Here is a 26,891-nt window from a genome sequence, read left to right on the forward strand (position 1 = left end):
ATTTTGTTGATTTGGGTCTTTTCTCTTTTCTTTCTGATAAATCTGGCCAGGGTTTTATTAATCTTGTTACTTCTTTCAAAGAACCAGCTCCTTCCTTCGTTGATCTGTTCTACTGTTCTTTTGGTTTCTATTTCATTGATTTCTGCTCTGATCTTTATTATTTCTCTTCTCCTGCTGGGTTTAGGCTTTATTTTCTATTCTTTCTCCAGCTCCTTTAGGTGTAGGGTTAGGTTGTGTATTTGAGACCTTTCTTGTTTCCTGAGAAAGGCTTGTATTGCTATATACTTTCCTCTTAGGACTGCCTTTGCTGCATCCCAAAGATTTTGAACAGTTGTGTTTCATTTTCATTGGTTTCCATGAATTTTTTAAAGTCTTCTTTAATTTCCTGGTTCACCCATTCATTCTTTAGTAGGATGTTCTTTAGCCTCCATGTATTTGAGTTCTTTCCGACTTTCCTCTTGTGATGGAGTTCTAGTTTCAAAGCATTGTGGTCTGAAAATATGCAGGGAATGATCCCAATCTTTTGGTACTGGTTGAGACCTGATTTGTGACCTACATGTGATCTATTCTGGAGAATGTTCCATGGGCACCAGAGAAGAATGTGTATTCTGTTGCTTTGGGATGGAATGTTCTGAATATGTCTGTGAAGTCCATTTGGCCCAGTGTTTCATTTAAAGTCTTTATTTCCGGGTGCCTGGGTGGCTCAGTTGGTTAAGCGACTGCCTTCGGCTCAGGTCATGATCCTGGAGTCCCGGGATCGAGTCCCGCATCGGGCTCCCTGCTTGGCAGGGAGTCTGCTTCTCCCTCTGACCCTCCCCACTCTCATGTGCGCTCTCTCTCTCTCTCAAATAAATAAATAAAATCTTTAAAAAAAAATAAAGTCTTTATTTCCTTGTTGATCTTTTGCTTAGATGATCTGTCCATTTCACTGAGGGGGGTGTTAAAGTCCCCCACTATTGAATTGTTGTCGATGTGTTTCTTTGCTTTTGTTATTAATTGGCTCTTCCCATGTTAGGGGCATAGATATTTACAATTGTTAGATCTTCTTGTTGGATAGACCCTTTAAGTAGGATATAGTGTCCTTCCTCATCTCTTATTACAGTCTTTGGTTTAAAATCTAATTTGTCTGATATGAGAATTGTCACCCCGGCTTTCTTTTGGTGTCCATTAGCATGGTAAATGGTTTTCCACCCCCTCACTTTCAATCTGGAGGTGCCTTTGGGTCTAAAATGAGTCTCTTGCAGACAGCATATCGATGGGTCTTGTTTTTTATCCAATCTGATACCCTGTGTCTTTTGATTGGGGCATTTAGCTCATTTACATTCAGGGTAACTATTGAAAGATATGAATTTAGTGCCATTGTATTGCCTGTAAGGGGACTGTTCCTGTATATTGTCTGTGTTTCTTTCTGGTCTATGTCACTTTTAGGCTCTCTCTTTGCTTAGAGGACCCCTTTCAATATTTCTTGTAGGACTGGTTTTGTATTTGCAAATTCCTTTAGTTTTTGTTTGTCCTGGAAGCTTTTTATCTCTCCTATTTTCAATGACAGCCTAGCTGGATATAGTATTCTTGGCTGCATATTTTTCTCACTTAGTGCTCTGAATATATCATGCCAGTCCTTTCTGGCCTGCCAGGTCTCTGTGGATAGGTCTGTTGCCAATCTAATGTTTCTACCATTGTAGGTTACAGACCTCTTGTCCCGAACTGCTTTCAGGGTTTTCTCTTTGTCTCTGAGACTCGTAAGTTTTACTATTAGATGTCGGGGTGTTGACCTATTTTTATTGATTTTGAGGGGGATTCTCTGTGCCTCCTGGATATTGATGCCTGTTTCCTTCCCCAAATTAGGGAAGTTCTCTGCTATAATTTGCTCCAATATACCTTCTGCCCCCATCCCTCTTTCTTTTTCTTCTGGGATCCCAATTATTCTAATATTGTTTCATCTTATGGTATCACTTATCTCTCAAATTCTGCCCTCGTGATCCAGTAGTTATCTCTCTTTTTCTCAGCTTCTTTATTTTCCATCATTTGGTCTTCTATATCACTAATTCTCTCTTCTGCCTCATTTATCCTAGCAGTTAGAGCCTCTATTTTTTATTGCACCTCATTAATAGCCTTTTTGATTTCGACTTGGTTAGATTTTAGTTCTTTTATTTCTCCAGAAAGGGTTTCTCTAATATCTTCCATGCTTTTTTTTAAGCCCAGCTAGTATCTTTATAATCGTCATTCTGAACTCTAGTTCTGACATCTTACTAAGGTCCGTATTGATTAGGTCCCTGGCAGTTGGTACTGTCTCTTGTTCTTTTTTTTGAGGTGATTTTTTTCCATCTTGTCATTTTGTCCAGAGAACAGATGAATGAGAGAACAAAATGCTAACAGGGTAACAACGACCCCCCAAAAATATACACTAAACAAATCAGAAGAGACCTGAAACGGGGGGAAAAGAAAGGGAAAGAAAGAAAAAAAAAGAATATGATCCAATATGATCAGGCTGGTGCATAGATCAGTGCCACACACTAGATTTTGGGCATATTTTGGGCTGTTAGAAGAAACTGCCTCCCAAAATTTTAAAGAAAGAAAAGCTTATATATGTACCAAAATAAGAGTATATATGATGAAAGGATGGATATGACTGTAAAGATGAAAATCATAAAAGATTTTATAAAAGGAATTGATAAGAAGTTGGTTGAAAAAAGAAAGAAGAGAAATTAAAAAAAAAAAAAAGGAGAGAATGTGATCAGGCTGGAGACTAAAACAAAGCCATACACTAGAGATTTAGGGTATATTTTAGTCTGTTAGAAGAAACTATATCCCAAAATTTTAAAGAGAGAACAACTTATATATATATATACCAAAAACAAGGTTAACTACTATGAAGGGATAGAATATGACTCTAAAAGTGAAAAATAAAAAAGATTTTTAAAAAAGGGATTAATAAGATGTTGGTTGAAAAAGGGAAAAAGAAAAATTCAAAAAAAAAGAAAAAAAGAAAAAAATTCAAAACATTAACTTTGAAAGACTAAAGAATCAGGGGGAAAAAAAGCCATGAATTCTATGTGCAGTACTGCCCTAGCACTGGAGTTCTGCTGTTCTCATTGATCAGTAAACTTCGTCTTGGCTGGCTGTTCTTGATGATCTTCTGGGGGAGGGGCCTGTTGCTGTGGTTCCCAAATGTCTTTGCTGGAGGCGGAATTGCCCCGCCCCTGCCCCGGGCTAAGTAATCTGCTCGAGTTTGCTCTTGGGAGCTTTTGTTCCCTGCAAGCTTTCCCTACAGCTTTGGAGGACAAGAGTGAAAATGGCGGCCTCCCAATCACCACCCTGGAGGAGCCGAGAACTTGGGGCCCCGCTCCTCAGTGCGCCCCCAGAGAAAAGCAGTCAGTCACTCCCGTCTCCCTGGTCTGCAGCCGCACTCCGTGCTCACCCGGCCTGTGACTGAGCGTTTCTATCCTGGCACCCGACCTGTGTGGAGTCTCCAAACCCAGCAGATCGCTGCGGTGCGCTCCTGCGTTGCTCCTCCCGGGGGAGGAAGGGAAGTCTCCCCAGATCTGCCGCTTGTTGGGTCCCTGCTGGAGGAGCAGTGGGCCGACTGGGCCGCGGATCATAGTTTATAGCAACCCCAAGCTGAGAGCCCACTCCTTGGCTCCGTCTCTGCAGCCGGCTTCCCCGCTCCGATACCTGGGAGCTCTGCTGCACTCAGGCACTTCCAGTCTTTCTGTGACCCCGAGGGTCCTGAGACCACACTGTCCCGCGAGGGTTCCACCCCCCGCTTAGCCACTGGAGCGACGTCCCTCAGCGGAGCCGACTTCTAAAAGTTCCCATTTTGTGCTCCGCTGATGTCTCACTTGCCAGAAGCGGCCGACGGAGGCCCCTCCCCCACCGTCTATCCTCCCGAATATCGCCTCGGATTCACTTCTCCGCACGTCCTACCTTCCAGAAAGTGGTCACTTTTCTGTTCAGAGAGTTCCTGCTATTCTTTTCTTCGATCTCCTGTTGAGTTCGTAGGTGTTCAGAATGGTTTAATGCCTATCTAGCTGAATTCCTGGGACCAGACGAAATTTACGTCACCTACTCCTCCTCCATCTTGCTCCTCCCCCCATATTATAATTCTTAAAAGAATAAGCCCTACTTCTCTTAATTCTTGTTAGAGTCATCATTTGTCATGTACACCTGAAAACCACAAAATGCTAACTGATGAATACAGATAGTTGAATTAATGATATTATAATAAATGATGGCCATGAAAATTCAGGATAAGTATACAATGAATGTAACCTATTGTAAAGTTTTCTGTAACTTAATACAATTTTCTCTATCAGAAATTGTCTAACAGAAAACAAAAACAGAAATCTGTAATATATTTTATAACTAAATTATCATATAAATACACTGCCGTGTTAAAGAAAGGAAGATTTAAAAATTTAAATGAGGAGCTGAAAATAGTTTTCCTAACTTAAAAGTGACATTTGGGACAGGTGTTTCTCTAATTGAAGTGTTTTCTTTCTATCTTAAAACATCTGATAAATAACAAAGATCTCATTCTTTTTCACATAAAAATCTATGCACCATGGTAAATATAACCTAACTGCTCCAATATTAAGGGAATAAATATTTTGCAAAAGTTTTTAAGATGCTTAAGCTTGAGAACCAATAGGAATTGAACATGCTAGTGATGGAAGAGAAATAGAGAAATTGATTGCAAATCCATTATTAGTTTACAAGTTAATACATGTTTTCCAGTTAACAGTAGTAGCCAAGGAAAGTTTCTACACTTGTAGAATTGATTGAGGGGCTTATTTTAGGTCAGACAATCAGCATTACTACCAATATGCTGTAATTAAGCAATACTAATGTATGGAAAATATAAACTCATAAAAGGATACATCATAGAGAAGGCCCTTAGTATGGTATAAAAATGGTTCCATGAAGGCAGAGATGGGTTTTGCTTCTCCTGGAACACTTAAGAGTCATGACTGGTGCACAGTAGGTGCCAAATGATTAAGTGAATGAATTTTCTTTATAAAGGTAAGGGTTTTAGTACAGTTTCACTGCCTCTCCCCATCCCTAATGACACAGAGAAGCAGCACTTCAAGGCCATCTCTGCTCCTGCAGTGTGTGCAGATCCAGGAAAGCTAAATGAGCATTAGGGATGTGTTCTCATCCCACTCTCCCACTAACTCCTTGTAAGTCTTAGGGTAAGTGAGGTGACCATTCTGGCTATCAACTCCCTCATCTATAAACTTCAGTGACTGCAATAAGTGAACTATAATCTAGTTGAGAATTCTTTTTAAAAGCTAGTTTTCTAAGGCCACTTAAAATATGATTTGGTGTATACAAATTTGGATCATTTAAACCTTCAGAAACACACTTATGAGGCAAAACCAGAGACACACATAGCTATAATTCTGAACACTTTCCCCCAGTAGGACAGTATTTTACATAACATTGACATATAAGCAGAAGCTTTATATATTTATAGCAAATAAAATATATAACTTTAGAAAAAATAGGCATATTACTTTATATTCTAATTTGTATAAATGATTTTAACAGTCAAATTCCCATGTATGAACTTTCTTTTATTTTTGTAGTAGAAATCTGTGATTTCCCCCTCATCGTCAAGCTATTCACATCCTATAGCAATCACATGCTTAACTGTCTCTCTCCCCCTACTGGACTGTGAGCTCTATGAAGACATAATAAAGTATGTAGAGACTGATATCTGGAACAACTGATTCTTAATCCTCTTGCAGCCTGCCCAGACACTACCTACTCAATCTCCTTGACTGGAAATGCAAGCTTTCTTGCATTTTATCATATGATTAAAAAAAAAAAAAAAAAAGAATGGGTCGAAAATTTTCTTAAAGAATTAACTGGAATTACATAATTTTAGAATTTGAAGATGTAAGGGTAAATAAACTTACCTGAGCAAGCTTACGCTTTTCTATATTTCCTCCCTTTTCATTGTGTAATGTGTAAACTGGTGTATACTGTACAGAACCAGAACAGGTCCCATAACCTTCTTCATTTTCCTACACATTAGGAAATACACAAGTAATTATTTTAAAATACTCCTTGTATTACTTTTGGACAAACTATCTGATACAGATGCAAATAGCAAAATAACACGTCAGATAGAAGTTTAAAAAATCTGTTTAGGAAGAAAATGCATTTTTCTATATTTTGAATTAATAATTTCCAAAATATTCTCTATTTTGAATAATTTGAATAAAATTTATGTAAGGATTACTCTCCATCATAAAAATGGAAGTTTTAAGTAAAATTTTTCTTGAAAGAAATTCAAAACAACTGACAAAAATCTGCAGATATAATATGTAATCAAATCAAAAATACATATACGTACACATAAATATTCATATATTCAAATACATATCTTCAAACAAAATCTTTTATTAATTAAGAACATGCTTCAAATTAAAGTAGCGACTACTGGAAAGATCCTATAAAGATGGTATTCCTGGCTTAATTCTGCACCAAAGATCATCTTTTTAAAGAAATTCTCGTCTTGAAGCAAGAATTTCAATTGTGATATCAAGGCAATCAACTTTATGAAAACATACATCTTGTTAAAGCATCTTTGAAGATCTCCGTTGTTCTGTGTTAAAATATGCAAACAATAAAGAGATTATTCAGTGGATGCATGCAGAATGGCAGATAGTTGCCAGAGGGGTTGTTATGAAAAATACATTGTTGAACAAAGGGCTAAGCATATTTCAAACGTCATTAAAAACATAAATCTCATGTGATTTGTAAAGTATAAGCTTCAAACTAATGTAAGAATCAAGGAAGAATGAAAAGAAGAATATGACATACCTTGTGTTTTAGCTTACTCTTCACTTCCTTTAATCCCTGCTTTGCATGATTTTTTGCCTAGAAAAAGGTAACACAAGTGTCTGGCTCAGCATGGTTCTATTACCATTTAAAGAGTAAGCAGATGAGCTCTCACTTCATGAAACTTGCTAACTTCATATTATTTAGAAAAAGAACAAATTATAATCTAAAACTTAATTTTCAGGAAGACCACACCACTTACTATTATATCTAAATTAGTGAAAACATGATTAGTCTTTATTTGCATCCTAATATCATACAAAGGCTAACATTTAGCCTATTTTGCCTCCTCAACTATAGAAAACACAGGAGTCAACCAGATTACTACTGTCCAGTCTTAATTTGAAATCGTGATTAACAGGGGGTGAAAAGAAGAATGCACATCATCACAGCAGCAGGCTATTTGGGCAAATGTTTGGACTTTAAGAAACTCAGGCAACTTTACAAAGCTTTATTAAAATGCTCTTACAGGCAGATACAAGTTTTTATTAGCAGAGATATCTTAATGTTATGGCTATTTCATGTCCAGTTTTTCTGGTACAAATTAAAGGTCACTTAACAGAAGATGCTGTCCTCATGTTCCATAGGGACTCTGACTGCAGCATTTGAGCTTCTCAGGTCCTAATGTGATTCCTGTGGAATATAACTTAAGTAACTGGGGACCTTCCTTAAACCTTGGCCTTTATTCCACTGGAAATTCCCAGAGTGGCCAGAGTGGAAAAGAAAGGAAACTCACCTTTATGTTGTGTTTCCTCAGTATATGACCATGTGCTGGGTACCTAGCATATATTAGCTCATTTAATCATCACAAGTCTCTAAAGTTAGTATTATTATTATTACATTTTACAAATAAGGAAAGTGACTCAGAGGGGATCAGTCTGCATAGGCTAGATTCAAATCCGGGTCCATTTCATTTTTAAGTCCAACTTCTCACTATCAAAAAGGAGAAGGTTCTTGAAGAACTAAGACTTTAAAAATATATCCACTGAATATAAGCCTTACAAGAGAAAAGGCATCATGAGTCTCATTCTACAGACATGGAAGCTAAGGTCATAGAGACTTAAGACTTTCCAACTCCAGTGTTCTTGCTCCTTCTACCAAACCACCCTGCTTTCCCAACTACTTCTAGGAAGAGTGAATATGTCTTCCTAAGTTCATTTAGGGGACGGCTCTTACTTCTTTGCTGTTAATATCTGTAGTACCTAATACAGTATTTGGCATATAGTAACTGCTCAAATTATGTCTTGAACTCAAATAAACAACTATTTCTTTATTGCAAATGAGGCAAAATCAAAACATATTATACACAGTAAAAGATAACCTAAAAAGCCAAATAACACTAAATTGTATTCCCGTGGCTCTTTAGAATTAAAGCAGTTTCACATTCATTGTTTTATTGGTAAAGCCACTTAATCTATTTGAAGGGTCCCATATTAATCCCTACATTCTCATTAGGTAAAAATGAGTAATTACCAAGAAAATATTCCAGCTTCCATCTCCTAGAACTTGTATCCATCTTTGCTCTTGTTTTGTTTATATTCTAATTTATCTAAATATCTTCTATTCTTTCAAAATTCACTTGATTCACACTAATCTTTTCAGATGCTTCTAAGTGTATAGAGTTGAATCTAGTGTCAGACGTGATTCTGTAATCCATGCACTGATTCATTTAAATGGCTGCTGCCCTACCTCTTCCACCGACCTCTTTCAGACTATATGGAAGATGGGATACAGTTTCTCTCTATCCTTTTAAATATCAAGTTGAAACTAAGCAATAAACAAGTATTCTCTACAGAGAAGCATTGAGCAAATGGCTTTAGTTAATAATTTAAAAGGCAAAAACCTAACAAGGAAGTTGACTCAGAAAATCTTTTAGCCAAATCAATTATGTATTCACTTTACCATTATTTTTAGATTTCTAAGAAAAGTATACATGTTAATTCTAGTTTTCTTTATGGTTTCTAAAAACTAGAAAAAAATGAGAGCATAAAAAGCATAGAGAAAATGTTCTAAGCACAGAAGAACTGTTCTAAGAATAGGACAAAACCATTATGTCCTTCAACAAATTCCTCTGTAGTATGTCCAAAACACAGAGCAAAGGGACCATGATACAAACATAAAACTAGCAGGGACAGTACCTCTGTCACTCACACTATATGCCACACTCACTGCTCTAACTAAAATAACCAGTACAACGCCTAGTTCATAAGAGGTACTCAAATAACATACTGAACAAATGAAACAGTTTAAAACATGGCTTCCAGTTTTCAAAAATTTACCATCTTTGGAAAGTCAAGTAAATAAATTCTGTTAAACCCATATGGGAGAGATCAGAAGTTTTGTTCATAGTAATTTGTGGTCCAAGGAGGAAGTTCAAGAGTTCATATTTCAGAATATGAGCAGCCTGGAAAGATGAGTTTTAGGTACAACTATGAAAGCCACAAACTGACTTTACTTGTCCCAAACCTCTTGACTTCTTGATTCATGTGCAACATGATCATGAGATAAATGATGAAAGCGATTAAGTATATTCTGGAGACCTTAACTGGCCTGAAATTAGTTTAGGGAATAGTCTTCCAGAGAGCAGAATTTTAACTTGGGAACATTTTACTGTTCTGCAGAAAATAAAACGCTCTACTGGTTAGAAAGATAAAAATATGAATAATGAATAAGTTTTGAACATGTTTACTTCTGGGTTTTTGTGGAAAATATGAGTGAAATTAAGGAGAAAAACATATATTTAGCAAAATAATACAACACAATTTCTCTAAGACTGAGGAAAAACTTCAAGTGTTTTATTCAAGAATAAAATAAAGGGCACTTGATGGAGAAACCTTTTTTACAATCTTAAGTGAATGTGAGAAACAAGGCTAGTTTGATGTTTCACATGGCAGCCAAGTGTTATTTCATTGTAAAAAAATAAAATCTCTCCAAAACCTGTACATAAATCAAACTACCAGTATTATAGTAAGACAGTGACATACTCAAAGAGGTTTTCCAGAAAAACTATGAAACAACGAAACAAAACACAGAGCTGATGTTTCCTAGTCAAAATGACAACTTCTTCCTATGATAAGGCTTCAAACAGCTCAGAATTTTGGCACCATATTTTTGAATCCACTCTGTAGATTAGCTTTCCTACTATAAAATGTAATCTTTGAAATGGATTTTTTTAACAGTAATGTTGGCTACATCTATGTCATAATTGTAAGTCAAAATAAGAATGTAAATTCTAAGCTTATTAAAATATATTATTCCATTATTAATTCAATCACATCAGTTCCTTTACTGAGAAAGCATTTGAAGATAAACTCCTATAAAATCAAAACTATTGCCCTCGGGTGCCTGGGTGGCTCAGTTGGTTGAGCCTTGGACTCTTGATTTCTGCTCAGGTCATGATCTCAGGGTCATGAGATTGAGCCCAGCATTGGGCTCGTGTTCAGTGTGGAGTCTACTTGAGATTCTCTCTCTTTCTTCCCTGACCCTCCCCCTGCCTGCACATGCTGTCTCTCTCGCTCAAATAAATAAATAAATAAAATCTAAAAAAAACCTACAACTCTGAATATTTTTAGAAATAAAAAAATATATATTACCTACTACATTTAAAAAATTACTGGATACCAATCCACTAGTTCCGACTAGTTTAATATTAGAGATAAAGATGCATGCAGGCAAAACAAGTGCTGAAACAGAGGTAACACATACTGGTCCGATGAGGACCCAGAACATATATGAACCCTTATAGTGTGGGGTTGGACATTTTATAGGCAAACAGCTAATGCCTAAACTAAGTCTTATAGGATGATTAGTGTTTCCTGGGTGGATAAAATCCAAGAAATAAATGCTCCAGTTAGTAGAAATGGATTATGTAAGCATAGAGGCAGAAAAGAACATCCTGCATTCATGAAATGAGGAGTAGTTCAGTAACTTTAGGGTTATGGCAGGCTCTAAGGTTTGTGGTGAATGGGAAGGACACAAGAGGAATCAGGTCTTGAAGGGTCTTTGCTATTATATTAAAGACATTTTTATTTTATTAGTTATTTTTTATTGTTATTGATATGGGTATTTTTATTTTACTATCAATCATGGAGAATCACTGAAGAATTTTAATTATGGAGTTGCGCATCTTTGAGGGAAGAGAACTTGCCATATTTTTCTATTTTTTCCTATTTAAGCCTCAAGTATACAATGAGAATTTAAAACACGTTGCTTGGGGCACCTGGGTGGCTCAGTTGTTGGGCGTCTGCCTTTGGCTGGGGTCATGATCCCGGGGTCCTGGGATCGAGCCCCGCATCGGGCTCCCTGCTCTGCAGGAGGCCTGCTTCTCCCTCTCCCACTCCCCCTGCTTGTGTTCCCTCTCTTGCTGTCTCTCTCTCAAATAAATAAAATCTTTAATAAATAAATAAATAAATAAATAAATAAATAAATAAAATATGTTGCTAAATGAAAGAATCAAATCTTTAAAAATGGCACTTCATTATGGACTGTTTCAATCTAAGTGCACAATTTTACTGACAGTTTCGAAATAAACTGAAGAATTGTTTTTAGATTATGTAAAGGGAATATTCTTTCTATACAATAGTTTTAATAACTGAATTCACTTTGGTCAATATTAACTCTAAATTTTTTAAATCTTTTTTAAAAGAAAAAACAGGAAATATTCTAGATTTACATGTCTGTCAGCTAGGGAAATGTATAATTTTATCAGAATTTTAAACATCAAAAGAAAACTTACAAATTTATATGCTGTCCGTACAGCTGGAGTTGCTTTGGTCATTGCTGTGTTAAACAGTGCACCTCCTTTCTGCAAAGAAAAAACAGAAACATATTTCTAAAAATTTTAAACCAGACTATCCTGAAGACAAAGCATTATTAATAGTATGGAAGAAAAGCTTTTCTCACAAATTAAAGACCTACAGAAATTATGTCACATTAAGTGTTTTCAAGCTTTTATATACTAATTTCTTTTTTTTTATAGTAATTTCTGACAAAATGTAAACATCCTACTCCGTTCTTTTAGTTTGTGTAATACACGATTTAAAAATAATTTCATCTTTGCAGTTTAGGCAGACTTGAGCAATATGACCAGTAATAAGTATATATTTAAAACTTAATAAAAAAGAACTACAAGCAACTGTTTATTAATTGTTTTAAGGTTGGGCAATAAAGCCTAAATCTGTGGAGGCAAGTTTTACATTTTAAAAAATCATATTAACAACAAGCACATGACCAGAAATGATAAAACTCCCCTCAAATCATACTTTTCCCTCCTAATTCCTTTGTTCTAGGATATAATATAAGCTGACAATAACATCTTGCTTTTCAAAATGAGCCATTTATCTCTGGACAAAAGCTTTCCATTTTAAAATTATATTTATGAATATCATTAAATTATAATAACATAAAATAAAAATACTTAAAATGTGAAAAAATACACAAACATTTCAAATATTGCCAATAAACAGCATAAGTATAAGCAGCTTCCTTTTACTGAACATTTCTCCATATATGTTTGAGTAAAGGAGGAAGAAACTGTGAAGGGTTATCATTACCTTGACTGTATGTACCCATTGTTGATATGACCTCGGGTTTCCTGGAAAATATAAAAATAAGATGTCAGAAATATTTGATCTAAAATAAATCCATAAACTAAAATTCATTAAGAACTAATATTTCCAGGATTTTAGCAGGCAAATTTTATTTATCAGCAGTGTTGTGAGAAAAGCAATGGTATTGTAAGAACTATTAAATTGCTCTCTTAGGAACACAGTGATTAGAATGTTTAAGAACAGACATTTTTTTCTTTACTCACATAAAAAGGTAATATGCCAAAATATTCTATCTTCTTTCATTTTAATATGACGTTCAGAGGGGGAAAATATACCATCTTTTTTGAAACCCAAGATTCCTATGTCTTTTATACTAATTTTTTTAGTGTTTTATGTCTATGTTGTCTTGTAAAAGTTTGCCTCTTCTATGCAACTGGGTTCATTTAAAAGTAATATTGCAAGTGCATAAAGAAAGAAAAAACTAGACGGGAATTTTAAAATGCAAGGAAACTTGAAGACAAAAAAAGATTACCTATGGTTTTTAACTATTAACACTAATGGATCGCAAATTTTACTGTAATGCAATACAGTCATAGTTCTGAAGATATTCTCTAGTTGTAAATCCAAGTTTGAAAGATACTACCCAAGAAAATATGAAGCAAATGAAGGTTTTAGTCTATAAAACATTATGGTTATTATAAAGTTCAAATGCTGACAAAGTTCTTTTTTTTTAAGTTTTTATTCAAGTTCCAGTTGTTAACATACAGAGTAATATTAGTTTCAGGTGTACAATACAGTGACTCAGCACTTCCATACAACATCCGGCGCTCATCACAAGTGCACTCCTTAAAACCAGTTCTAATAAAACTAGTAATCACATATTTCGTTTCAAATATGGTAATTTAATCAATAAAATGATATCAGAAGGCAAAAAAAAGAACACAATCTCAAGTAATGCTTAATATCAACTGACTTAGATTTCATCCGCCTTCTTGGTTTAAATGCTTAAAAAACAAAGTCCTGATGGCTACTCCAAGTACAAGTAATCCCTAAAACAGACTATGGTCTCTTCTTTTTTTTAATTGCGATACAGTTGACATATAACATCATATTATTTTCAGATATAGAGCATAATATTTGATATTTGTATATACTGCAAAATGATCACCACATAAATCTAGTTAACATCTATCACCATCTATGTTCTCTACTTGCATGTAGTTGTGTTCTTTTAAAAAATTCATTCCCTTGCTGTTATAAAATAGAAGCTGAATGATCCCAGCCCAAGAACTGATTTCCAGCTGTTGTCTTTGCATTCCTAACCAACATCAGGCAAAATGTGTCCAGCTCTGATATGACTCCTGTTATTAAACCCTTCTCTAATTCAAAGAAAAAAAATCAAGAAATAACCCCCATTGTGAAAAACATCTCTTACTACTCAGCACTGTACTTCACTTTTCTGGAAGAAAATACCTGGGCAAAAATAATATTTTTTCTAATCTTATGAAATGATTATAGCAAAATGTGTCTACTTAAAATAACCTCTGTAAATAAAATTTGCACTGTTAAAAAACCATGAGTTTCAGGTGGTGTTTGTCCTAAACAATTTTTTAATTATATTTCCTCTGAAAGGTAACACAAAAATTCAAGTTATTCAAGTTATCCTTTATTTCTAAGGAGAGTTTATTAACAAAAAAATAAACAGTATCTTTACCCAGATTGTTCATATACTTTTACCTCTCTGCTAAAGGTTCTCATCAGTTCATATACTTAATAACTTCTCTATTAAAAATGGTTGGGTAGAAATCACACCTTTAAGACTTGGTTGTTATTTATAGTATTCTGGAAAGTGCTTTATTTTCATTCTTTTCCCAAAATAAATGGAAGAAAGTAGAAAGAGAAATACTAACTTCTATATGATAACTATTTAGCATTCTGGAACACTTGTCAATCCAGAATATAATTTTTTAAGCCTCTAAACTACAAAGAAAATTAGTATCATAAAACTTCAGAGCAGTTTTAGAAAGGTCAGTGTCTTAGAGTTATGAAGAACAAAAATAGCTCATATTCAGCTCTTCACAGGTCACAAAATGTTTTTACCTACATTCCCTTATCTGAGTTGTGTTTTGTACTCTAAAAGAGGCAAAGCAGACAGTGTCTTAGGAAGCACAGTTCAATGAAAGGAAGTGGGCTTTGGAGTCCAATGATCTGAGAGTTCAAGTCCACAGTATTCTTGTAAACTATGGGATTTGGGACTAGGTCTTTAACCTGGCTGCTACAATGTTACTTAGTACAGTACCTAGCACATCACAGACACACCAAAAATGTAAGTTATTATTGTCAGTAACTTGCCAAACGAGGAAACTGAAGGTTCTGAGGTAGCTCATTATTTGCCCAAGGTCACAAAGATAGCAACTGAGAAAGAATAAGAATCTAAGTATTTGAATTCTTGGTTCTGTAGTCCTTCAACTCTGAAATTCTACCTCTTAAGACTGCTAAATAGAACATGAGAAAACAGAGATTTCCCCTGTATCACTTCACACTAATTACATTAGAAATGAAAAGGGGCTGCTCAAAGCGGATACCTTGAGAAGAAACAGTTGACAGAATCACCAATAATAATCCAGAATTATATGCACAGGGGAAAACAGGAAGTCCCTACATAAACTGCTTGAGATGACAGGGAAGCATGTGGTACAATTTAGGTAGATTCCTGTCAAAAGATATTTGTTTCTTGGGGTGCCTGGGTGGCTCAGTCATTAAGCGTCTGCCTTCGGCTCAGGTCATGATGATCCCCGGGTCCTGGGATCGAGACCCGCATCGGGCTCCCTGCTCCGCGGGGATTCCGCTTCTCCCTCTCCCACTCTCCCTGCTTGTGTTCCCTCTCTTACTGTGTCTCTCTCTGTCAAATAAATAAAATCTTAAAAAAAAGATATTTGTTTCTTTAAATTTAATGCTTTTCAGATTGAAAGCTTCTATTTCCACGAAATTTATGAGATAAGTACATTATTTTTAAAAATATTTCTTAAAGGCTATTTTTCTTCTTAAAAATGAATCTGAATGCCAAAAAAAAAAATCTCTGAGTCCTTCCACTAAAGTCACTGGATTATGGAAATAACAAGCATTATTGAGGAAATTCCCAACATTATTCTCATTAAACATACGAGTGATTTTCTCACACTCAAGGACAAAATATCTTTGTTTCCCACTTGTGCAAAGACTTCTTCCTCAAATGTGTTTGCTTAAATTCCAGTAATTTGTAGTTACTCCTCAAAAAAATATATAAATTTATCTAAATTGTTCAGTGAAGCCAGAAAAATGCCACTAAAACGGATAACTACCTACTACCTCTTCAAATTCTCTTGGTGCCTCAGTCAGTACAAAAAAGAAAGAGAATTAAATAAATAAAAGACTGATCAGATTATGTCAGGAAACTAATGAAGCAACAAATGCTAATGAAGAATAACTATAGGCTTCTATATAAAATCAATCTGAAAATGTCTCTCCTTTTTAAAGTTTAGATAACTGGAAGTGGATTTAAAAAACTAGTCTTATTTTAAATGAAAAAAATACGCAAAAAACCCCACCCCATGTTCTTAACTACCCAATATTCCTTAGCTGCTTTTTCATAGACCAATGTTTGTGTTTATCTAATTTCGTCCTTTGTTCTACTTGTGTCCACTTTTATTACCTTTTAGCCACTATGGGTATTCTTCCCTTTACACACTCCCTGATATTACTTTCCTCTTAAGGTTGAATATTCTACAAAGGTCTCATGAAAAAATTCAGGAGTAACAGGGATTTCTTTACAGTCCTGACCACAGGGATTCACAGGACGGAAAGGTTTTTGGAGATCTGTATGCATTCAGTCTTTAACCATAGTTCTGAGTCAATGTGAATCTAGATTTTCTATGAATGACTGTCCTGCATTGTATATTCTTATCAGAGCCCCAATAATTACAAAGTTCCACCATACTCATATTCATTTTATCATCACCATATATAGACTGTATAAATAGAGTATATAAACTGCCACTGCAGTGACACAGAAAGGGGAGAAATTAGATGCTTCTCTGAAATTTCCTAATTATTTTTGCTTAAAGAAACATGATTTTTTCCTCAGCTTTAGTGAATGTTGATTTTTCTTATAGTGATCTTTCTTAGGGCTTTATGTGTAAAAAATCTTCAACGGATAATCATGAGACAGGAATTTTACTTTTATCCACTTGGAGTAGAGAAGGCTTGGGTAGTGCTCTTGTTTACTGAATGTCTTCTAATTAAGAAGATTTCTTATCACAAGAAAGCAATATATTATAGTTATTAAAGCAAGAGCTTTGAACCCAGGCAGATACAAGTTGAGTTCAGCCTCTAGCACTACTAGCAGTGAGCTGGAGCAAACTGTTGAGATAAGTGCTCTCATAAAAATGGGGATGGGTAATCTAAATACCTCACAGGTGCTCTGAGGATTACACGAGATAAAATTTGTAGAGCTCTTATAAGAGATTCTGTCACATATTAATATTCAGTAAGTAGGAACAATTAAAATTATTCTTACTATAACTATGAGAGAAATGAGTTACAATAGTTCACTTCTTTGAAAAATAGTTTCATATCATGATATAGACATCCTTCTTAAAAATGTAGTATAAATGACAAGTGTATTATGTTCTTTTATATATATATCATTTATAAGAACATTACTAATTTTTATTAGATTATTCATATTTTTATTTCAAATCCTAATAAATTGTGCTTTATATTTTTCTAAGAATCATCTCTATGTATCTCTAAAATAATAACCTAAAATACAATGATTAAAAAATAACACTTGACAGCCAGGTATAATTTTTAATATACTTTCTTGCTGTACATACTGACATTAATACTTGTTGAACTATGTTTTCCTTTTGAATCAGTATTGCTCCCGTCACCACCATATTAAGATAAGCATTCAAAACTTTTTTCATTTTAAGAAAGAAAAACAAAGTGGTTGGCCTGAAGTTGTACTGCGAATGTAGCAGTCTCTAAGTCAGATGCCAATTGGTGATCAGTATCCCATTCTTTTTAAACCATAAGACCTTTAATGAAAAATTTTAGAAACCCCTCTCCCACCAGAAAAGACACCCACCTATCTTCTATTCTAGAACAGAGATATCTGGACCAGTGGTTAAGACTACAGAACTTAATTCTACAAAATGATCATAGTTCTACCCCATTACTGTCACAAGATGTCATCTTCAATTCCATATAAGATACTAGCCCCGTGGGGGTAATGAGACAGCAGTTATATAAATACTGAATAGATGCCTCGAGCAATTTGTCCATGAGCTGACAATATTTTGCTTGTCTGAATTGAAAAGTAAAAAAGCCTTATTTTAACACAAAAGTTCCATTGAAGCTAAATTTTTACCCATGAGCTGAGGAAAGCAAGGAGATGAATGACTGCACACTTAGCTTACTTGCTCAGTTAAGAAACTAAGTTTTTCCCAAAGCTAAATGCTTTCAATGAAGTGCTATACTTATGCCAGATGAAGATCCATAAATGCTCAGTTCATTTGTACCTCTTTTAATGAACAAATTATCTCAATTGTTTTTGTATTTCTACGGTGCAAAAAATACATCTAAGAATAAAATTAAATTTGGGGAAATTTGTAGATGTGTACTTATTACTGTCTTTTCATGTTTTATTTCTCAATTCTAGCAACTATTTGTTCACATACACACTAACGACATCTTTTCCCCAAATTAAACCTACAGACAAAGAGAAAAATTATTATCATACATAGTGAAAATGAACACACCAGAGATTTTTGTTTGTTTAGTTTACCCTGTATCTGGAACAGTACCTAGTATATAGGTAAACACTTAGCACAATACCAGCTGAATGAATGAATGTGACACTTCAAGGACTCAAGCAAAATTCTCTGCCAGAGTCAGGACTATATACTGGAGCAATCATGTACAAAGTACCAGTTCATAGGTTATTAACTGCCTAGGTAATTGTAATATTGTTTGAATACTTACATATGAAACACTGTAATTGTTTAATTATATTAAAGTGCATTATATTAAATAAAAATGAGATATCACCTAGCTTATGTTTCACACATACAAAATAATACGACGCCTTCCATTTTTTTAGTGAGCACTTTTTACAGTGACAAGTGTAAGCACATGGGATGGTAAACTGAAAAGTCTTTTCCTCATGCTGCAATGTTCTGCAAAGCAAAAAAAAAGGTAAAGACTTCTATAACAATACACTTACTTAAAATATAAAAGCACTGTGGTATTCAAATCATTTTTTAGATTATATTATAATCTAATATTTCAACTATAATCTTAGTTCTTTAATTCTTACTTAGTAGTAGCCATCACTGTGGGTTATTTTTAGCAGACAACTAGCCAGGATGAAAGACAGGAAGATACAAGCTAACTGCATTTCTGTGACATTTATTTCTACTAATATTAAGAGATTATCCAAGCAAACAACTACCAATTCATGAGACCATCTTAACACCTTGAACAATAAAATAATACCATAGCTCTCATAAGATGAAAAAAATATATCTAAGACATTATATGTTTAAGAGCAAAAGTTCCTTATGAAATAGATTATATCAGATACAAGTGTAAAAATCAAGACAACTGTTGCTCAGAAAATGGATAATCATACTGGAGCTAGTTTTTACCTCCACAAAAGCCACCTGAAGTGATTTCCTCTTCAAATACATCAGAGAAACCCCTTCCTGCATTTAGTTTTGCCAGTCGACCATCAATAAACTGAAATTAAAAAGTGTCAAATATGTTAATTTTCATTTTCTTCATAAAATTAATTTTACTTATAGCAAAATATTAGTATCAGATACTTATATAAATATAAATTACACATATATATGTATATACACACATATACAGATGCATGACAAGAAAACTCAAGCAATTAAAATAGCAGGTGCTCGGTAAAATAGCTCTTTAGTTAAATCAAAAATGTATGGCACAGACTCTAACTTCATTAACAAGAAAAAGAATATACGATTTACTGGCACTTGGTTACTTTCTATTTTGTCTATCTGTGGCATCTGAAATTTGTATCTTTTGGATTATAAAAAATGTTATAAATGTTTTGAGGTTTCTCCATTCATAATGAAGGTGAAGTATCTTTAAGCTCCCTTGCATAAGAGACAATGGGTAACATAAGAAAGACTTAAATGATGTGTGAAAGGTAGACTTTAAGATTTGGAGATTAATATGAAATGTTCATTTTCATGCTGGAATTAATCCTGGCCACAATTTTTTTTACCCTGGAAAATTTAAATTAGCCGAATTAAAATAAAGTAGCTTGACTTTTAAACAATTCTCACTCTGTCCTAGTTCCAAAAAAAAGTTTTCTATTTAAATGAACAAAACTAATTGAGAGGAGTTTTATAGGGCAATACAGTATTTCTCAGGCAGCAATTTAATGCTTAATTATTTAATGGCAGTAAATTACAAGTTTTATAAGACTTTGAGACAGAAATCTCTTACAGACCAAAATTAAGAAAGAAACAAATGAAATCAACAGAGTCCTGTTCAAAATGTGGTTTAACTACCTTTACATTATCATAGAATAATTTTGACCCAAAGTGTGGTTAGATGGATTTAAACAGACATAGCCTAAAAGGATGTAGAGTCATGCCTTTTTTTTTTTTTAAAGAGTATGAGTTGCTTTAATAAAAATTACAACTTTTTGAGGGTAGGGACCATAGATTACCCATTTTTATATCATTATGCTTGGAATAAAAAAGTTTCTGATAATATAAGCAAATATCAACAGGAGTTTGGAGAATGAAAGGCTTGTATCACATCTCTGTTACTTATTAGCTTTATGATCTTGGGCAACTTGCTGTCTCTGAGTCTGTTTCCCCTTCTATAAAATGGGAAAAAATAATAAATATCTTATGGCGTTTTGTGAGGGTTAATTGAAACAATATGAAGTACCTAGATTGCAGGCAGAGAATAAATGTTAAATACTAAAGTCCACCTTTTCCCACCACCACCACCTTTTCGATCTCTGTCAATTTATGAGTTTCCTGAGTGTAGGATCATTGTCTTTCTCATGTATGTATCTTTAATACCTGGCAAATGCCTAACATACAGTTTGAAATGAATGTTTGCTGAAAGACTGAAGTATACTGAAACAATGTGAAAGGTGTGTATATGGAATTATTTATTTCACTGTATCTTGAGATAAAAGGTAATAACATAATCTTGGCATCTTTACTACTTATGATAAATGGTTACTTTGAAAAATAAAGTGGTTTAAAATGCTTGCAAAATTTGACTTTCATATATTTTCAACATAGCATTATAAATCAAACTAAAGTGACCTAATTTGATGGACTAAGTAAGTATCATTTTAGGAAAAAAAGGTGAAGTAAAATGATAAATTTAAAGCAATACATTACTGACAAATGAAGCAAACTAAGACATCCTTTTAAAGGACTTAATTTGTTTTAAAAGATTAAGACTACGAGACTTTTAAAAAGGTTTTCATTTTTATGTTTACTAGAAATAATCCATCCATTTTAGTTTGAGTGGAATAGTTCAATGTCTACGAAGAGATAAATCCCAAAACTATTTACTGATTATGCATTTTTGAGCATGAGTAACTACTTTGTGTTACTGCAAACTAGTGAATTGAGCCAATAAAAATTAATCACTTGGTAAAATGCCATGTGTTATCAACTGACTTTGCAAACAATCCTGTCACAGTGACAATCAGACATTTATCTACATGCATACTTAATGAAAATGTTTGTTCTTAAAATAAAAGATGGATTTTGTGCACATACACACGCACAGACACATGTTCTATATACATACACACAAATATAGATACCCAGGGATAAGCTGAGAAGTGGCATTAATGGAGAAAAATATGCTTAGGGTAACAGTTCTCTAAATTCCTTTTTCTAGTTTTGATTCCGTAACCAGTAACACTTTTTTTTCTTTTTTCCCAAGTGGAGTTGGGTCATGGTCACTCTATTCTAGTAACTCTGGAGGATTTCACAGTTAGTAAAAAAAGATAAGAGCATTTTAGCTATTTTGCATAGAAATAATTTTGAACTAAAAAATATTATCTGTTGGAAAAGCTATAACTATAATGGGCTGTAACCTGTAATAGTTACCCACATAATTTTGTAAACACATATCTTCAGGTAATTGGAAGACTAAGTTTTAGAAGAATTAATTTGGAACTGCAAGTAATGACAACACTGTTAATAACAATGAAAGTGCTACAGATATAACAAAACATTAGGTTGCAAGTAGACTTTTAAAGTTTGCATTAAGATGATGCTTTTTTTAAAATTTTATTTTATTTTATTATGTTATGTTAATCACCATACATCATTAGTTTTTGATGTAGTGATCCATGACTCCTTGTTTTTGTATAAGATGATGCTTTTTACATAAATCTTAATACTTTGCTTTTCATCTCAAAAGTAAAAATTAAAACCTGGATCTAAACATGCTAAATAATCACACCAAAACATAAATAACATAATTGGAAATTTCAAAAAAAAATCATAGATATAATTCCATAGCATGGAGTTCATAATCATAAATTATAAATAAAAATCATTTAAATAAGGATATGTATAATTATCAAGATCATTAATATTATTCCCTCCAAATCATCAATACCTACAAGAATTGAATTTTGTTAATCCTTGTGACACAATCCTAAAGTAGTGTGACAGGTTACAAGAGAAATGTTTTTAAGCAATAAAGCTACTTCCTGCTACTCTTTTTGATAGTTATTTATTTTTTTTTAAGATTTTATTTATTTATTTGACAGAGAGAGACATAGCGAGAGAGGGAACACAAGCAGGGGAAGTGGGAGAGGGAGAAGCAGGCTTCCTGCGGAGCAGAGAGCCCGATGCGGAGCTCGATCCCAGGACCCTGGGATCACAACCTGAGCCGAAGGGAGACACTTAATGATTGAGCCACCCAGGCGCCCCTTTTTGATAGTTATTGCTAAGGTTTTTCAAAGCATTTTTATCTTCAAATAACCATCTTAATAGGAAATTAAATCCATTTAAAGAAATTATCTGTTGTTTTAAATGGACTTCAGTAAGCAATACTCTTAAATAAAAATAAACATTCACATCAATTTTCAAATATAAATGTTTTAAAAATTCAATAAAATATAAAGAATAGACATAGTGGTAAGCTTCTTTACCAAAAAATATAAAGAATATGTTCTGATCAGATCCACAAAATAAACTTAAATATATGGCCCAGTAGACTATGTATCTTTCCTCTAAGAGAGAAATTGTATGCTTCTCACAGTTCTTTAATTCCTCACCAGTCAGCGCACTTGTGGCATTTAATCTAAAAATCCAAAACAAGTTATGCTATTAATCAGTGGTGTAGACATGTTATATAAATATCTAATTGCAATCAATCCATCAAAACTCTGAGGATGACAATAATTAAACTGTAAGAGTCTTATATGATTTTTAAAGATTTTGACTTTTTAAAAGAGCTCATGAAAAACACTGTCTGGGGAGAGAGGGTGAGTGGTGCAATTCTTTATCAAGCTGGGGAAGTGGGAAGACAGAGTGCTGGGCTTTGTGCTGACATGACAGTCCTGTTACTGAAGCAAAGCAGCAGAGGCACTGGGGCAACACAGTAAACAAATCGAGACTCCCCGATTCCTTTTTCAGCCTGGAGGAAAAATTAACATATCTCAAAATTTCCTATTAGAAATTCTTCTTGGCATAAATATAAGATAACTAATCTAATAAAGGCTTGAGAGATAGAGAAAAAATACATTTTTTAATGAGTCAGAAATCTTCAGCAATTTAAAGGAAAAATGTAAATACAGTAAAAAATTACTTTTAAAATATATTAATTTATAACAGATCTTTAAAATTTCCTTTCTATATAATGCTTTGGGCTAAAAAATACAAGTAGTCGACTTTAAATATTCCTTCTTATAAATGCTCAGTAAACCTTGACAGGTTAGTGAAAACTACACTAAAGTGTTACAATAAATTAAGTCAACAGATATTTATAGACACCTGCTAAATGCAAGGCATTCAGTTAGTCACTATATATATATACACACAAACTGCTATGACAAATGGGAATAAGGTAGGTCAGTTTAGAGCTAAACCAACAGAATTAAGTATATGAAGGAAGAGAAATAAACTGTTATTTTTATTCCATTTCAAATATTAGGCAAATAAAACTGTAAGGATACTAAATTACACTACCATGGTATAATGACCAGGAAAACACTTTGAAGGGATAAAAAGCCCATTCAGTGTGACTTATTATTGGAACTAATAACCTAAAACAACATTAATGGAACAACAGTAACCTCCAGGACAGATCAACAGATAGTCTTTAAATAATATGCAAAAAATCAAGTCTGTTAAACCAGACTAATGAATTAATTCAATCATTTGATAAATATCTAATTGAATGTTTACTATATGCCACATACTTTTCTAGATGCCTGAAATACAGAAATGAACAGAACAAAAATTCAAGCCTTTGCGGGCTCTCTCTCTTTTTTTCTTGATGAGTCTAAGTTTTATTGATTACATTTATCTTTTCAAAGAACTAGGTCTTAGTTTCATTGATCTTTTCTATTGTTTTTTTTAAGTCTGTTTTCATTTATTTCCTCTCTGCTCTTTATTATTTCCCTCCTTCTACTAACTTTGTTCTTTTTCTAGTTCCTTTAAACTTAGACTGTTGGAGACTTTCCTTGTTTCTTGAGATAAACCTGTATGTCTCCTCAGACAAAGGCAACAAAAGCAAAAGTAAACAAGTGAGACTGTATCAAACTAAGAAGCTTTGGCAAAGTGAAGGAAACCATCGACAAAATGAAAAAGCAACCTACTGAATGGGAGACGATACTTGCAAATGATATAACAGATGAAGAGTTGATATCCAAATTACATAAAGTTCTCATACAACTGAATAACAAAAAAACAAATAGCTCAATTAAAAAATGGGCAGAGGACCTGAACAGACATTTTCCAAAGAAGAGATACAGATGGACAATAAACATATGAAAAGATGTTCAACATTACAAATCATCAGGGAAATCCAAATCAAAACAATGAGATAACACATCAAAACTGTCAAAATAGCTATTATCAAAAAAAAAAAAGAAGAAATAACAAGTATTGGCGAAGACGTGGAGAAAAGGAAATCCTCATGCACTATTAGTGGGAATGTAAATTGGTGCAGCCACTAACAGTATGGAGGTTCCACCAAAAAACTTAACAATAGAACTACCACACTATACAGCAACTTTACTTTTGGGTATTCATCCAAAGAAGATGAAAACATTAATTCAGAAAGATATATGTACCCCTACATTCACTGTGGCATTACTTAAAATAGCCAAGATAGGACAGCAATCTAAGTGTCCACTGATAGATGAATGGATAAAGAAGATATGGTACACACACACACACACATACTGGACTATTATTACTCAGCCATAAAAAATATATGAAATCTGGCCATTTGCCACAATATAAATAGGCATAGAGGGTATTACGCTAAATGAAATAAGTTAGAGAAAGACAAGTGTTGTAGGATTTCACTTATATGTGGAATCCTAAAAAAACAAAACAAATGAACAAACAAAACAAAACAGAAACAGACTCATATAGATACAGAGAACAAACTGGTGGTTGCCAAAGGGGAAAGGTGGTGGGAGCATTGGTGAAATAGGTGAAGGGGATTAAGTACAAACTTCCAGTAATCAAATAAATAAGTCACAAGGATGTAAAGCACAGCATAAGGAATATAGTTAATAATATTGTAATAACTTTGTATGGTGACAGAGGGTGACTAGACTTAGGGTGATAATCATTTTATAATGTATAAAAATACTGAATCTCTATCTTGTACACCTGAAACTAAAATGATACTGTATGTCAATTCTAATTCAATAACAACAACAACAAAAAAAACCCCTTCATGATGCTTAAACATTTAGTGGGGGAGAAGGGGAGTGGAAGCATGAAATAAAAAAAATGTAATAAATTATGTAGTATGTTAGAAGGTGATGAATGTTAGAAAATAAGAGAGAAATGCATAAGGAAGACTGGGGAGTTTGGACAAGGAACTTCCCATTTGAAATAGTGTGATCAGGGCAGATATCATGAAGAAGATGACATCTGAGTCAAGCCTTGAAAGCAGTGAGGAAGTAGGACCCATAGTTTGTGGGAGAACGGATTCCAGGAAAAGGGAGCCACCAGCATAAATAATACCCTGATACAGGAGCAAGCACACCATCAGTGAGCCTGTAAGAAGCTCCAGGTGCCAAGAGAAAACCCAGCCAGTCATGAGGGCTACTCTCACTTTAAAGTCATAATCTGCCATCTCTAATGTGCTCTGAATGATGCCAAACAATTCTATTTTTTTTCTAGTCCATTCACTCTCCCATCTATATCTTCTCCCTCCTTAAATATCCAACCACTTCCCCCATTTTTTCTCAGCTGATGACCTTGCTTCCTAACTTCATTGAAGGGGGAAAAAAATCCCTGAAGTCATTAAAAGAAAAATTCTGCAAATTCTAAGCATCCCATTTATTCAGCCCCTTTATCTCCTCCTCTTCCCATGACTCTGCTTTCTCCCTTGTGATGCATGAAGTAACCGTGCTCCTCACAAAGACCAACTCCGCTAATAATTTTTCCTCCTTTTTCCTGCATATAGCTTTCTTTTTCTACTACTTCTTCCCACCAGCCTACACACGTGTTATTTCTTCTCTTGATCCTTTTTACTTCTCTAGCTATGTCCATTTCTGCATTGCTCTTTACAGTAAAACACAAAAGAGCTGTCAGGACTTTGGTCTCCACTTCCTCTTTTCCCATGCTTCAACCACAATTTCTGCTTCACCATTTCAGCAAGTTTGCTCTTGCTGATGTCATCAGATCTCCACTTCACTAAATTCAGCAGTCAGTTTCAGGTAGGTCTTTATTTTAATTAACTTGTCACAAGACTTTGACAGTGTTGACCCTTCCTCTTTGGTATTCTTTCCCTACTAGGCTGTGAAGATACCTTACTGTTTTGAACTCTCTCTGACCTCGCGGGTCACTCACTCTTTCTTGGCCTCCTTCACCATTGCCTCCTGCTATTTTCCAGTTCCTGGGCCTCTTGCCATTTTTCTGTAGAGCCACTCCTTTGATAATCTCACTTGTCTTCCAGTCGAATGGCTTTAAATCCTATCCCTATGCTGATGACTCCCAAATTTCTATTTCCATTCTAATTTTCTCCTCTGTCTCATTTATCCATTTGCTAACCAATATCCTAGTTGGATGTCTAATAGACATCTCAAACTTAACATGTTCAAAACTGAATTCCTCTCACCAAAATATTTCTTGCCCATAATCTTCCCCCTCTCAATAGAATGACAGCTATATCCTACCAGTTTCTTGGATAAGAAATCATGAAAACATCTGTCATTCTTCTTTCTCTCATACTTCA

General features: G+C 34.2%; 1 protein-coding gene across 9 annotated transcripts in view; it reads right to left on the reverse strand.

Annotated features, from left to right (window-relative positions):
• DENND1B (DENN domain containing 1B) overlaps positions 1-26,891 on the reverse strand; it is a 267,467-nt gene that overhangs the window by 36,285 nt on the left and 204,291 nt on the right. For 8 of the 9 annotated variants that reach the window (XM_073884621.1, XM_073884620.1, XM_073884623.1 and 5 more), the window contains 5 exons: positions 19,085-19,175; positions 12,399-12,439; positions 11,582-11,650; positions 6,829-6,885; positions 5,919-6,026 (listed from right to left, as the gene is read on the reverse strand). In XM_073884621.1, the coding sequence (XP_073740722.1) occupies positions 5,919-6,026; positions 6,829-6,885; positions 11,582-11,650; positions 12,399-12,439; positions 19,085-19,175 (366 nt within the window). Of the gene's footprint in view, positions 1-5,918; positions 6,027-6,828; positions 6,886-11,581; positions 11,651-12,398; positions 12,440-13,052; positions 18,614-19,084; positions 19,176-26,891 lie in introns of those variants that run through there. The other variant, XM_025855138.2, reaches the window with a different exon arrangement.

The sequence above is a fragment of the Callorhinus ursinus genome, unplaced genomic scaffold (assembly GCF_003265705.2).
Source record: "Callorhinus ursinus isolate GAN/ISIS: 27379988/994484 unplaced genomic scaffold, GSC_fseal_2.0 scaffold57, whole genome shotgun sequence".
NCBI classification, from domain to species: Eukaryota; Metazoa; Chordata; class Mammalia; order Carnivora; family Otariidae; genus Callorhinus; species Callorhinus ursinus.